At 43.4% G+C, this 15940-nt stretch overlaps 2 protein-coding genes across 5 annotated transcripts in view; both read right to left on the bottom strand.

Moving 5' to 3' along the window:
- The window catches only part of LOC114241608 (protein tiptop), a 367727-nt gene that overhangs the window by 76774 nt on the left and 275013 nt on the right, over positions 1-15940 (bottom strand). The window lies entirely within an intron of this gene.
- Positions 6706-8370, bottom strand: LOC149502111 (uncharacterized). The gene has a single exon (XM_089730102.1). It carries the CDS (start codon positions 8368-8370, stop codon positions 6706-6708), a length of 1665 nt encoding a protein of 554 aa, XP_089586228.1.

Below are 15940 nucleotides of genomic sequence, written 5' to 3'. Positions count from 1 at the left end.
TGGTTGCCGTAACACTAAATATCAGTTTTGAAGTGAGTTCGTCTTCCTATATCACGTAATAAATAAATAAAACATAATCAAAGAAACAAAACTCTACTGTAAGAACTAATAACAGAGCAAAAAAAATCCCAGAAATAGCGCAATAACGCAAAAACTAACAATAGACATTAATAAGTCGCGCCGCTGCCGGTGCCGTGCCGGATACGTAACGGCCTCGTCCCGGGGATGCGCTTATTAAAACATTTCGCCGTTCGGACCAATATGAGACGTGCGCAATGTGTGCCGCTAACTCTGTACATGTGACGACCTGTGGGAATCGCGCCGAGAGAAAACTTCATTAACCCCCAACGATCGGTATCTGTAGGGCTGATGCTTTACGGACTCATGGAAAAATCTATAATTGTCGAATCTTTCTTGACTTAAGCTCCGCGGTTGTCATTAACAGTCGAAGATTTGATTTTACTGAGGCAACGGCAATCCTATAGCGTGACTTAGATATGTATGTGCGTGAAGAATTCGTAGGACAATGGTGCCTTATATATGTGGCAGCTCATAGCAGGTCCTTCCATCTATAATTATAATATCAAGCGTTAAGACTCACAAGCAATTTCAGTGAGATTTATACGTCATCCGAACCGTGAACAGATTATTACAAACTACAATACTGATTCAAAATTGTTGTAACGATTCTATATTTTCGATGGAACATGGCAGGACTTTTAGTATTTATGCATTCTGATTTTTTATTTATTTGATTTTTTCTATTTAACTAAACAAATGCGTTAGCAACCCACCTGCTGTTCAAAGGAATTGGAGCCGATTCTGATACATCTCACTTTGAGAAGTTCGAGTGAAGTAAGTCTGTCTACCTTGCATTGAAACAATATCTAGTCCAATAGCGGTAATTTCATAAAACCACGAATTCAAATTTTTCAATCATCACCTACCAATCATAATGACCGTGTTAAATTTAGAACTTAACTAACTTAGATAAATGTATGTGGATATTATTTCATGTCCTAAGCCCTAAGCGAAGAACATACAAAGACGTAGCCGAGTACATTAACCCCGCACCCCCGACGGGTGACAGACAAGCCGGACCCGCTTATTGCGTCCACGACGTGCCGCGAAAACCGAACAAACTCTTTAATACGCTGGTAAAACTATCGTTACGGCTGATCGAATCTTGCCTTTGTGATCACCGCGCCGTTACTTTCGATCTGTATCGTATTATTTCGTTTTTAAAACGCGTATTATATCGATGATACGATGATGGGCCGGCACGAAACGCGATTCGATGCTCCGATAATGCGAGTGTTGATGATTTGGTTCTGGCCTATTTTCGTTTTATCTTGATTTCGATGTTTTACGCTAAATCATATATTTTTTCGTTTCGGAATGTTGAGCTCAATCTTTTCTACGGCGCGTCTTAGAAATTTTGGACTTTTAACGCGTCTAACGTGTTGCTCAGCTGTTCAGGTCAGCCTTCGCATTGGACCAGCTTCTTCCCATCACACGGGTGAAGGGCAGAAGGGGTGCTGAACTGATAAAGTAATTCTTATTTATATAGGGGGTAATGTGATCGCCAGCCAAGCCATGCCGGTCCATATGTTGATCTGCAATTCATTGAAATAAAAATTACTAATCAATCCTCAAACTCACGCCAGTGTACACAAGTGACAATTCCGTGACGTTTTTCTAAGAAATCTCATAGTTCTAGGAAGACCACACGTCGTTGTTGACACACAAGCGACCGCCAGCGTGTTTGAGTGACAATCGATATATTTGAATAGTAATTAACTCACTACAAATAGAACTTCTTACAACGTTAGTGTTTCATTTCGCATCTACGTAAGTTCTTAGTGCATAGGTATATTTATTTTTGTAATGTAATTATAAAGCCAAGAGTGCCTATTTCTGCGACGTTAGAATTCAAATTTTTGTTTTATTGGAGTATATTATAACGGTTAAAAAAATATTGTTTCATACTAATGTTTCGTCTTTAACTCCTTTAGAATGTTTGGTGTAGCTGTGTCACCGTTTTAGTGTTTTTTCTAGGCTAGATATTCAAGTGCAGGAGTGTCAACCCTCACCTCGGACCGTCGTATGGTCTGTCCTATTTCTAAATCAGACGTACACACTCGCGGACATCAGCACTGCCAAAGGTACATCGAAGTCGCTGCTTAATAATAAAATAAACATCTCAGTTTATTATAATAACGTATTATTTTTATTTTATTTTTCTAAATCGAGCACTATAGATTAAGCCGTCAACTCGGCCTCGCGAAGGCGACAGCGACCCATCTGTCAATCAAACGTCACCGGATTTCTGTCAGGGCGACAGCACAGATAACTTTGGGAATTTTAATCTGTATTGACTTTTTTACGTCCGTAAAAACGTTAATATGGGTAGTGTTCGATTCGAACCCAGCGACCTCGTGGCAGCCTAGGGCTACGGAAACCAGCACGAGGTGCGCGTCGAACATGTGCCGCGATTCGCGGCGCCGTATGTACTATTTTAACAAAATATCATGCAATCACTCACCGGAACCGATGCCTTCGTCTTCTCACGCCGTATCACTTAGGGAGAAGGGTATGGGGCAGGAATGGATAAGGATTAGCGATGATACACAACTTTAGCGTAGACCGTCAATATACAGGTACCGTCCCGTTCGAGAAGCAAGACAAAGTGACAGATGTCAAATCGCGACGGCACCGTCAAATCGCGACCCGTGTTGCCGTGGTAAGAATTCAAAAACTAACGGATTGGTTTCGAACAGTCACCCGCCCGGACAGGTCCCCTACCTGTCCCTAATCAACTGGCAGCCGGGACAACGTTGTGACCGCTCGTTTGAGAACCGAGTCCCCGACCAGAACCTCTGCAGACCGAGGGGTCCCATCCTTACCGGGAAACAGATTAACAATGCGCCCCCTACGCCAACGCAGTGGCGGCAGGTTAGCATCCTTAACCAACACAAGGTCACCGACGTGAGGGGGACTGGTTCTATCCGTCCACTTAAAGCGCTGCTGGAGCAGATGTAAATACTCAAGGGACCAACGTTTCCAGAAATCTTGGGACATCTGCTGCAACATCTGGTATCGCCTCAACCGTCCAGGCTTGATATCCGAGAGGGGATACTCCGGCAACGCATTGAGTGGCTGTCCTATCAAGAAATGGCCTGGAGTTAACGACTCCAAGTCATTCGGGTCTGAACTGAGCGGGCACAACGGCCGTGAATTAAGTACCGCTTCAATTTTACAAAATACCGTAGTTAACTCCTCAAAGGTGAGCGAGGTTTGCCCTATCACGCGCATCAAGTGAGTCTTAGCCGATTTTACTACTGCCTCGAAAATTCCACCCCAGTGGGGGCATCCTGGAGGACTGAAGGTCCACCGAATACCGCGACGAGAGAGGGCCGTTTCAATATCCACCTGGTTATTGTTCAAGAAATTTACTACATCCCGCAAGTAACGGTCCGCACCTACAAAATTCGTGCCGTTATCGGAGCGTATCAATTCGGGTAAGCCTCGACGGGACACAAATCTATCCAAGCTCGCAATAAAGGCTTCAGTTGTAAGGTCGGCAACAACTTCAAGATGTACAGCTTTGGTTGAAAGGCAGACAAAGACGCACAGATAAGCCTTAATTAACCTAACATTCCGCAAACGTGAAGCCTTGATCATGAAAGGCCCAGCGAAGTCCGTACCAACTCCAGAAAACGGCCTCATCTTCTTCACTCTGTCTGGAGGCAGATCTCCCATCTGAGGCTGCATCGTAGACGCCTTAAGCCGATAACAGGGTAAACACCGGAAAAGGACGCTCCGAACCGTACGACGCCCTGACAGAATCCAAAATTCCCTCTGGAGGGATGCCAACAACGCATTGCAACCGGAATGCGAATTTGCGATGTGGCGATCCATCACCAACAGGTCAACTAACTGGCTCTTCTTGGGAAGTAAAAGAGGATGGCGCGCCGAATAAGGTAAATTTGAGTTACTTAATCTACCTCCCACTCGAATCAACCCCTGGCCGTCTACAAAGGGGCTAAGACGAGCGATAGCTCCACGAAGCTTAGGGCGCTCAGTCCTTAGCGCCTTCAATTCTGAATGAAAGCTGGTGGCTTGCACAACTTCAATTAATTTCAGCAGCGCCTTCTTCCGCTCGATGGGACACACAACAGGTGTCATATTGCGTTGAGACACCGACAAACGACAATTCCGAATAAACCTCAAAATCCAGGCGGTAACCTTAACCAGCTTGTCCAAGGAGCTATAACGGTTGATGAGCAGATCCAAATCCAACCCCTGAATCACTCCTCGATCCTCGAACTGCGCCGGTGCAGCCACGAGACCTGGAGGAACTTCTATGCGAGAGGGAGGCCACTGAGAAGCCTTCATGGTGAGCCACTGGGGACCCCACCATAACTGATGATCAACTATTTCCGATGCTAAGCATCCCCGAGAAGCGCAGTCCGCCGGATTGAGCTCACCAGGCACGTGTCTCCAGGTTAGAGGGACCTCAGAACCTTGAATCTGGGAGACACGGTTGGCCACGAAAACTTCAAGTGTATGAACCGAAGCCTTCAACCAGCACAACACTATCTGGCTGTCTGTCCAAGCATACACAGTGTTTTCTAAATCAATAACCGACCGTAAACTAGTAGCTGTATGGTTTAACAACCTAGTCAACAGAGCGGCACCAGACAACTCGAGCTTCGGAATCGTCATGCGTGTCCGAAGCGGAGCGACCTTACTCTTCGCTAACACCAACCGTATATCAACCCTTCCAGTTGAAGAAACCGTTCGCAAGTATACCGCAGCTGCGAATCCACGTTCCGAGGCATCCGAAAACCCGTGCAGAGACGCCTTGTATTTGCCCGCAGGAACCAGCTTCCGAGGTATTGACACGTGGTTAATACCAGGAAGAGACGAGAAAAAGTTCAACCAATCCTTCAATAGGTCACCAGCAATCCCCTCGTCCCATGACAGGTTAGCAGACCACAGTCGCTGCATGAAGCACTTCAAGAGAAAAGTGACAGGAGCGATCCAACCGTTTGGATCGAAGGTTCGAGCAATTGTGGAAAGCACCGTTCGCTTAGACCATACCTTTGGATTTTCCAACTCCACCCGATAGGTAAATTCGTCTTGAATCGGACGATATTGTATCCCTAGGACCGACAGCATGTTAGGGTTATCGACATTCTCGAAAAGATGGGGATCCTGTTGAAACTCCGTTGGCAAACCAGTCAACAACTCAGGACAGTTAGACAGCCATTTTCTCAACTCGTACCCGCCCCTGCTCAAAAGGCGGATCAGTTCATCCTTGCGTGATAAGGCCTCTTCGACACTGTCGGCGCCCGTACATACGTCATCGACATATAGGTCCCGTTCCAAAATGTCCGCAGCACGAGGGTAGTGCAACCGTTCCCTCACTGCCAGCTCCCGCAAAGAACGAACCGCCAAATATGGACTCGACCGCAACCCGTAAGTGTTCGTGTTCAGTTCATAAATTTTTATGGGCTCATCTGAGCTTTCACGCCAGAGAATGAGTTGATACCGCCTATCCTCCGGATGAATCACCGTTTGCCTGAACATCATACGGATGTCTGCCACGAAAACGATCTGGTGCCGGCGGAAGCTCGTCAGTATGTCTGAAATGTCCCGGTTCAGCTTTGGACCCGAATGGAGACACTGATTTAACGAGACGCCGGAGGAGGTCGTGACCGAACCGTCAAACACGACCCTAATTTTCCCGTTAGGAGTTTTCAAAACCGCATGATGAGGCAGGAAACAGTGCTCTGTAGCACTCCAATCTACCTTGGAAACCGACATGTGACCTAAGGATTCATACTCCCGCATAAACTCTACATATTTCTGCCGGAACACCGCGTCGCGCCTCATGCGTCTCTCCATTGACAAAAGTCTAGTCTCTGCTGCCTTCCTCGAACTGCCTAGCAGTGGGCGATTCGCCCGAAAAGGAAGTCTTAACAAGAACCGGCCCGAATAGAGACGACCCGTATTATTCTGGTAAAACAGCTCACATTCCTCCTCATCCGGGTTAACTCGATAAGCTGTAGGAGGTTCTTCTAGTTCCCAAAACCGTTGGACTACTTCCGAAAGCGTAGACCCGACCAGAAAATTGTCCGATTTCCTCGCAGCGACCGGCCGGAACGCAGGACCCAACAATACATGCCCTAATTTTGTGTCCATTGCAACCAAACCCTCCGCATGAAGAACGCGCTTCCCAGTCAGGAGCAGCTTCCCTAGTACATCCGCCCCAAGTAGTACGTCTACTGGCCCCGGGGTGTCAAACTTGGGGTCCGCTAGCCGTAAGTCTGAAGTCAATGACCGTATGTAACTGTTTACCTTCACCGGAGGGTGACGACCTATCACCTCAGGCATCACCAAAGCTGAGACTCTAAACTGTAAGCGAGGGTTGGGATTCGATGAGAAAATAAATGAAGTGTGACCGATCACGTCCGAAATTCTAACATTGCCCACTCCACGAATAGAATAAGAAGACTTGTAAATAGGATTGCCCAACCGTACTGCAAGGTTGCTCGACATAATACTGCCCTGTGCGCCGGAATCCAACAGAGCTCGAGCAAACACAGTGTTGCCATCCGAATCCAACACCCGAACAGAAGCGGTAGGAAGTAAAACAGCTTCTGGGGCTGGGGCAACACTGCAGTGAGCGGCAATTTCCTAGCGGGGGCCCGGGTCCCCGCTATCCCGGTCGGCGCGCGACGGAAGGTCGTAGCGTGCCAGCGGATCCCACGCTCCCACATAAGGCCCTCGTTTCCCGTCTCGCCTCATATACCTCCGTGTACGATGGCCAAACGGGCCAAACACTGGAGGGAGTCGCTCCAGCGTCGGCCGCTCCCTCAGCGGAGGGGAAAACCGTACTTCTGAGGGAAGGGGAGACAAGTGAGCAGGGCTACTCGATCCAGCAGGCGAACACGGCCCCGCACGGGGGGACAACGTGGCCACCCCGGCGTAGCTAGTGGGCATCCGCTGGCACCCGCCCGCAGTACCTAACCCGGCTCCTCCCTGCGAAGCTTCTTCCCGAGGGTCCACGCCGCCGAATTGGCGAGGGCTACGACCGGTGCGCTCACCGGTCGGCGAGGCTGGATGACTGCGTCCGGATGACCTCGGAGTGGCGGCAGACTCCAGACACAGGAGGGCATGGTGCCGACCGTCGCAATTAGGGCACAATTGTGGCTGTGGACAGACGCTCGCCGTGTGCGGCCCAAAACAAAAAAAGCACCATCGCCGCTGGGCAACGATGTTGCGTCTACCCCTGATGCGCGTCGACCGGAACCTCGGACAGGCGGCTACGTCGTGCCCGCTCTCATGACAGAAGGCACACCGTGGGCCTCCCACCGCTGCCATGAGCGCAGTCAGTCGTTGAGACGGCCCCCTCTTATCCCCTCCCCCTCCCCTCTGAGCAACCGAAACGGCGTGGCCGGAAGCCGGCACACGCGACCCAGAGGAGGAGGGTGGTGGCATAATCTCGTGTCTGCGACTTTCGGCTTCTAAAAATGCCAGCAGATTGGCCAGGGTAGGCAGTTCGTCCCTACCTGCGTTGTCCTGCTGCTCGAAGCGAGTGAGCACCTCAACCGGCAGCCTACCTGCAACAATATAAAAGAGCAGATATGACCATTGGTCTACTGGTAGACCCAGATTGCCCAAGGCCTTAGTGGCCACCGTAACTGGATTCAGTACCTCGGTTCTGATATCGGACGCCCGAGAAAGTTTGGGTATCGCAAACAGCCTGGCCAGCTGAGCGTCTACCAACCGTCGTTGATTTTGATATCGGTCGAATAGGATCTGGCGTGCGACCGCATAATTGTCGTTGGTGATAGGCAAGTGTGCCACCAATTCACCAGGTTCACCTCGCAGAGCACCCCGAAGCTGAGCCATCTTATAAGAGGCAGTCAAGTCCGACCGACCATGGACCAGGCTGTCAAACAAATTTATAAAGCCGACCCACTCGTTCAGATCACCGTGGAAGATCGGCAGGTCGATGGAGGGGAGGCGTGATATGACGCCTGACGAAGTTCCCGAACCTCCATTACCACCGGAAGGCGACTGCTTCTTAATATCGGCCACCCGTTGCAGAATGGCATCAGCGTACTCCTGACACTGGTCCACGTCAAGACCGATGGCATGGATCACCTCCTTCTCCACTTCGGACCCCAAAGCAACGAGGTCAGACAACCGATCGTACACTACCTCCAACCGTTCGTGCACCTGAGACGCCCTATCGAGCAATGCCGCATCCCTATCCGTTCTGTCAACCAAAGCATGAGCTGATGCGAACCATCGGAGCTCACTAGTCACCTTCCCGCGAATGTAGGACACCGACATGTTACTTGCAGTTTACAACCAGAACAAAAAAAAATCAAAAAAAAATTCAAAAAAAAATCAAAAAAAAATCAAAAAAAAATCAAAATAAAAATTCAAAACAAAAACAAAGGAATTATTTAAAGGAGTGTACGAGTGAGCCCACCAAAATATTCCTACTCCTAAGTATTTAGGTAACCTAGACCTCACCACTGTACCAAGGACACCCCAACAATAAGAACAAACTTAAAATTAAAAGTTATAAGATAGAAAATTGCTGATACCAGGTTTTGAGTTGTAACTAAACTCAAGCGCACCTGGCCTCTAGACTATAACTAGAAGCTAGTCACCAAACAGGACCCAATCAACAATTTACTATCACAAAGTATTCACACCGTTCAACGGGTAAGTCAAATAACAAAATTAAAATTAAAAATTAATTATATGATAGCAAATTGCTGATAAAAATTTGTGAATTAATTTTCAAACACTGATGGCCTCAGGACTATACCAAAGCCAGTCACCAAGCAGGGCCCACAGTCAGCAATCCACTACCACAAATTCAAACAAGTAATTTAAATTTAGAACAAATTAAAACAAATAACAAAAAATATATATAATAGCAAATTGCTGGTATAAGTTTTGAAATGACACTCATACACCGTTGGCCTCTGGACTATAACTAAGCTAGTCTCCAAACAGGGCCCAACCAGCAATCTACTACTACAAGTTCAACAAGTACTCCAGTTATATTCAATTACAAATGTGTTGCAGCTCAATTATACTAAAATATAAGTAGGAAGTGAGCTACAATCATACACAAATTAATAATAAATTATAAACCCAAACTGTAATAACATTCAGATTGTTACACACAATTATGCTTAAATAGATGTGGTAATCTACTGCTATGATGAGCAGAATTAACATAAATCTGTAGTAATAGTATGAAAATAGCTGACCACTGTAGCAGCTGTGTGCTAGGTCATAAACTCAGCCAGCACAGCTGTCCAACTCACGTACAATTAGTCAGCTATGCGCAGTGGAAGCTAATAAATCAGTCTTACTATTACTAACTATTACTACTCACTAATTTTCTTAACCAGGTGGATAGAAACACACTAAACGACCTGACCTAGGTCAGCAGAATGATAGTTTAAACAGAACCGAACCCTATGCCTACACTACTTCTGCTGACTAGTAACAAAATTAAGTGAGGTTAGACGTAAAAATTTTTACAATTCGTGGTAATTACTATAGATTTCACAAATCTAACCACGCTCTGCTACCAGAAATTGTTCGATTCGAACCCAGCGACCTCGTGGCAGCCTAGGGCTACGGAAACCAGCACGAGGTGCGCGTCGAACATGTGCCGCGATTCGCGGCGCCGTATGTACTATTTTAACAAAATATCATGCAATCACTCACCGGAACCGATGCCTTCGTCTTCTCACGCCGTATCACTTAGGGAGAAGGGTATGGGGCAGGAATGGATAAGGATTAGCGATGATACACAACTTTAGCGTAGACCGTCAATATACAGGTACCGTCCCGTTCGAGAAGCAAGACAAAGTGACAGATGTCAAATCGCGACGGCACCGTCAAATCGCGACCCGTGTTGCCGTGGTAAGAATTCAAAAACTAACGGATTGGTTTCGAACAGGTAGGATGTTTGTTTTTAATACATATTTATATTTTATTATAACTACATCAAGATTTTGTTTGATAATTGAATTCGGTCGGAGGTATCGTGCGGATTTGGGTTCCGTGGGTGGGCTAAGGAGCTTGAGACCCAAACAGCATCAATCGACTACCGCTGCAAGAGACATTGATTTGGCTGCCTCGTTGGTATAGTAAGTAATTCGCGTGAGTAATGGTGCACATCGAGACATTAGGAAATTTGTCTGTGCATACTTATTTAAGCCTTTCACGTAGAAGAAAATCCTGGTTTCTTAAATATTATTTAAAGAAACAATGACCCTTGAGGGGACCGCGTGATTGCGTACTGCAAGACAACCGACCTAATTCATAGAGATTTTTAGTTAAATTTTACATATAAAACGACAAATTACCTACTTCTAATAATTCACGTACAATTGTACTTAGTGTGGTTATCTAGATAGATTTAATCTGTGATTTTCACAAACAACTATGTTCCACATGACGAGCCGACGATATCGTTTCACAGTGGAGTGATGACGGAGGAGAGGGCGCGGGAATGCTACACACTTTGTGTTTTGATAGTCGAACGTTTCAACGGCTTGCTGTATGACCAGGGCTTTTGCTTTACGCTGTATTCGATAGACTTATGTGGATAATACTTTTGTCTCATTCCAATAAATTTTTGTAGAATCAACGTATCGTAGTTTTACTTCTTTTATTATTTCTTTATGTTATATTATGAACATAATTAATAAAATGTAAAATTAAGAAAACAATTTCGATCAAGTATTAAATTCTATTATAGAAATAATTTAATTTCAGGTTGTTATTTTTACGTTTTGCGAATATGTCGACTTAAAATCGACATCGGGAATTATTCTCTGAAACTCGGTAGTTTAAAATGTTTTTACGCCCATTTTGTTACATAATAATAACTTTCCCGCACCCTTTCATCTTTACGACACATAATCAATAAATGTTTCAATACTTAATTTGTGATTTTGGTTTCCGTAAATGTAATAACTTAATAATCAATATAATAAAGGACTATCCACATATACTCTGTCTCGGCATCACACTTTTTTGCCTTGACTCTAAACACATCTTCACAATTGATTGATAGGTGTTTATACAAGCGGTCTACCTTACGCTTATTTGTGCCTTTATTTACATTTGAATACGCCTCTACCTGTAATATTGGTTTGTCTGTGCGGTTGCTGTATGAAGTTAAAATTTAAGAATTTTCTTGTTACCGTAAATATATTTTAATCAAATTTCCCGGTATTTTCGTGTCTGACATAATAATGATATAACATATTAAACAATTATTATTTGCCATTTTAGTTTGTTCCAGATGTCAAATGTATGGGCACATAGAAAAAACTTTTTGTTTAACCACCGTGAAGATATACAGGATAACATAACATTAACATTATTAATGTAGCAACAATGATCCTAATTCAATTAGAAAAAACATACAGACACAATTAATATTTTTAAACAATATTATCCAAGCGGATCCACGTTAAAACATTAGTTCGTCCGTATCGTTCGTAATTACGATATTATTCATCCTAACGCGATGGAATTATTGAATATGAACACACGTCAATCAACCCATGAGATCTCTCAACTGTTTTGTATGTAGATATGTGTGCGTGTTTGATATTGTTACGTAAAGGTTAATAGGTAGCCGGAAACTAACATCTAAACAAACCATTTATAAAGGATATTAAATAGAGTAATAAATACGTTAAAATGTAATTCAAATCATGTTAATTTATTTAGATAATAATATTTATAAACAAATTATTAATTCTGTCATCCCATCTAACGTGAAGTTAAATAGCACAATGATTAAGGTCATATGTGGCTAGTCTATGCGTATTAAATGTCTGCGCAGTGGTTAATTTGTGGTATATTTTAGCACTAATACAATATGAAGCTTCGATTAGCAAATTTTTTAAATGTAGTTTACGAATTTTGGTCAAACTATCTGGTTCTAACCAAAGCTTTATAATTTTCTTATTAATATAAAGTCTACTTTTACAAACGGTCACTTTTTGGTCTGCGGGTCTGGTAATGTGAAGCCACCTTCCTGACAACAAGCCCAGACAGATGAGGAGATCGCTATATTATGTATGCTACTTGTTAATTATCCATTATAGGTATATGACGAAGGGAAGATCTTCCATCGAGCGGGTGATATTGCTCGGTAGACCGACGGTCCGAATGTTGTTGTTAGGAACTTGTGTATATGCAAGCTTATCTTGAAAATGTCGTAAGCGAAATTCAGGTAAGATCAAATATCTTGTGTTCTGTTATGACTACCGCCACATCCATAGATGCTATAGTTGTTGCAAAGTACGAGCGCGCGTGGCCTTTATTTGTAGTTGTAATAGTAAATACACATTTTCATTAGTGTGTGTACCCGACGGAGCGATCAGTAGCTACATTAATTAGCTACATATAGTCTACATTGACGCGTATACAGATTGGCCACTCACACATTTAAGAGCAGCGCGCAGTCGTTCTTTACAACAACTACAATAAGCAGTGATTATTGCCGAAGTCCAGCTATGGCGCTGACTACATATAGTCATATACGGCCTTTGGTCGACCACCTATTTAGTTTGTGGAAAAATTAAAAGCATGGTGGTGTGTGTCACGACAATAATCGACATTGCGAATACCACTGAAATATGAACGCTATTTTTGTCTCCATACAAAAATCACCAACAGAACATCAATAAGACCTACTGACGAATTTATATCTGCATTTATAGACTACCTAGACTGGACTACGATTCTATTACCTAGGGAGCAATAACCATTGTCTGAAGAGCCTCATTTGCATTTCCACTCCATCCTGACTAAGATCTAGATTGCTTTGTCTACTCTGAGTTTTGCCTTTGTGTTGGATTTTAAGTTTAAAAGATAGTATAAAGAAGATTTACTCAAGATTAAAAAACTCCTAGTTATATGAAGCAGTAACAAAATTAGATTTAAATTAATTTTGAAGTTGGTGATAATCAGAGTAGTGTTCGAATAGTAAACTGGACGATGTTGCTGACACTTAAATGGTCAGTTTTCTTGGATTACTTCTTCGCTGTAACTAAAAGCTTTGGATGAATAAATGAGACAAGTGACTGGCAGGCTTAGGTCGATCGCATAACTTCTGATCAAGTTCTTTTTTTTCCTACCTAAGCTGATAGCCTTGCGAGGCTATTTCAGCGTAACCCTAACTAGTAGGTGAGCTCACGGGGCTCAAAACTGACGACGTTGCTAACACGAACCCTAGCAAGAGGCGTGCTTCGCAGAATCTACTGATCACAAGCACTCGACACGCGCGAAGGCAATCCGCGCATACAATTCGTACTAGATCCCACGAATTATCTGGAATTAGACGGGCCGTGTATCCACTCTAATTCTGTCGTTAATAGAGGACCTTGCGAAACCCTGTCAGCAGCCACCGCATCGATGTAAATATCTCGATCATTACTTTGATCAACGACTAATAAATGGCAAAGAAACTACAACTACTTAGTCTGGCCATAAATACTGTTACAATTAAAAATAAACAAAATATCTATTGCAAATAACATTTATTACTTTTACAGTGTGTTAGTTTAATACATAAATATAAAACAATTTAAAGTATAAAAAGCTTATTCGAAGTGGTCTCCATTGGCTGCAATACAGTACTTTAAACGTTGAGGCCAGTTATCAATAGAAGCACGCACTCTTTCCATGGGAAAAATTTTCACTACCAATCGTATGGACTGTTTTAGGGACTCCAAATTATCATGGCGTTATGCAATCCGTACTCTCTTAAACTGACCATAAATCATAATCCAGCGGATTAAGATCGGAACTAGACGACGGCCAGTCTTTAGCTCTGATGAAGTCCGAAACGTTCGTTTCCAACCAAGACTGCGTAGACCGAGCTTTATGATCTGGCGCCGAGTCTTGCTGGAAGGATCATTCTTGATTATTGAACATGATGTTGTTAAGGGGCTTCACTACCTTCCCAAGAATGGTATCTTGATACACTTGTGCCGATGTTTTGATACTTTTTTCACAAAAGTATGGCTCAGTCACTCCTTCATAGCTAATACCCCACCAAACCATCACTGAAGTCGGTTAGTGCCCACGTTGCACTCTGTCGACTAATTGGGAAGCTTCCTTAGAGCTTTGAGCATAAATACGGTCATTTTGTTTATTAAAATGTTGTTCAATTGTAAACATTTTCTCATCCGTAAACAAAAATTTTCTATGACCTCCCTTTGCGTACCGCTTCAGTAGTTGTTTCGATTTTACCACCCTATTCTCTTTTAAATTATCAGTTAAGAAATGACCAGTACGTCTTTTATAGGCTGCAAGTCCTAAGTCATCTTTTAAAATACGCGACATGGCTCTAGGTGCTATCTTCATCTCCCGAGATAAAATATTTTGCTTTCGGACAGCATTTTTTCGAATTCTTTCCCTTACTGCTTTGACCACCTTTTTCGTACAAACACTACGCGGACGGCCAGATCTTTTTCTGTCACAAACAGAGGAGGTCTCATTGCACCCTATTATTAATAGACCGGTACACAAATATTTTACTAATACCAAGCGTATGGAGAGTTTTAAAAATTGCATTTAGCTCCATACCTATTTTGTGTAATGCAATCACAGCGATTCGGTTCTCTTTATCACCCCACTCCATTTTAATATCGCAAAATTATTGTACAATGTATTGGCCCCAAAATGAGAACTCAATGAGCAATCATATAAAAATGACAGATTCCAAATTCAAATGTAATATTTTGTTTATTTTTAATTGTAACAGTATTTATGGCCAGACTAAGTATATCTATGTCGTTAAAATTCAAATCAAATCACACAAAGTTTTAATTAAGAAATCTGTAGGCGTCCTTGTCCAAGCTTTAAGACCCAGTGTTACTTGTCAATCACTACTAATGATTAGTATACACGGCCTTTACTATTGACTGACGTTTCTGAGATAATAAGTACATGAAGTGGCAGGTTTTATTTTTAAATCAAGATTTAATTGAGTCGCTCTTGAAGTTTAAATGTTTAAAGCGCAATTTAAAAAAAAATATTGACGTACACTGAGTTGATTATAAGTCTGTATTTTAACTAAGCTGATCAACTTTCAGCAGTCGCAGTCATTACGAGAAGTATGAATTGATTTTTATACAAAATTGACTTTTAGTAAAGATCAAGCAAAATTTACTGGTGACAGCGGTTTTTTTATTGCCATGGTTGGGTGGACGAGCTCACGGCCCACCTGACGTTAAGTGGTTACAGGAGCCCATAGACATCTACAACGTAAATGCCGCCACCCACCTTAGGACATGAGTTCTAAGGTCTTACTTTTAACAGTGCAAGGGCTGCCCCATCCTTCAAACCGAAACGCATTACTGCTTCTCGGCAGAAATAGGCAGGGTGGTGGTACCTACCCATGCTAACTCACAAGACGTCCTACCACCAGCGTACTGAAACGTGGTTCATGGACTGGGACATTCAACGAGTGTTTGACCTCAAATTTCAAGATGAGTGGCGACATTCTCTTTATAATGACTATGAGCTCCAGTACCAAGTTAACGCAAAGTAAATTGTCAGCTTGATAGCCTATCTGGGTAACAAAGGTAATGTGAAGCAATCATGCATTCACGTGCGAAGAATACTGCAGTCGATCTTCTCAAAGAACTGAAACCTCGGCCGATTAGAAAAAGTCAGAATTCCTGTTGAAAAAACCCTGAATTCTAATAGTTACAGAAGTCTCATATGAGCTATTTCGTCTCAAGAGCCATTGATAAACTCAATAATTATTTGCATCAAGTGCATCAACGGACATCACAAATCCTTCATAAGCCAGTGTACGTATGACTAAACTCACACAGATGCCGTCAAGTGACAGACT

This window comes from Bombyx mandarina, chromosome 10 (assembly GCF_030267445.1).
Source record: "Bombyx mandarina strain Sakado chromosome 10, ASM3026744v2".
In the NCBI taxonomy this organism is placed as follows: Eukaryota; Metazoa; Arthropoda; class Insecta; order Lepidoptera; family Bombycidae; genus Bombyx; species Bombyx mandarina.
This window is presented reverse-complemented; position numbering and strand designations above follow the sequence as displayed.

Coding starts and splice junctions, on each gene's coding strand:
- LOC149502111 (XM_089730102.1), bottom strand. CDS start 8,370: ATGTCGGTGTCCTACATTCGCGGGAAGGTGACTAGTGAGCTCCGATGG.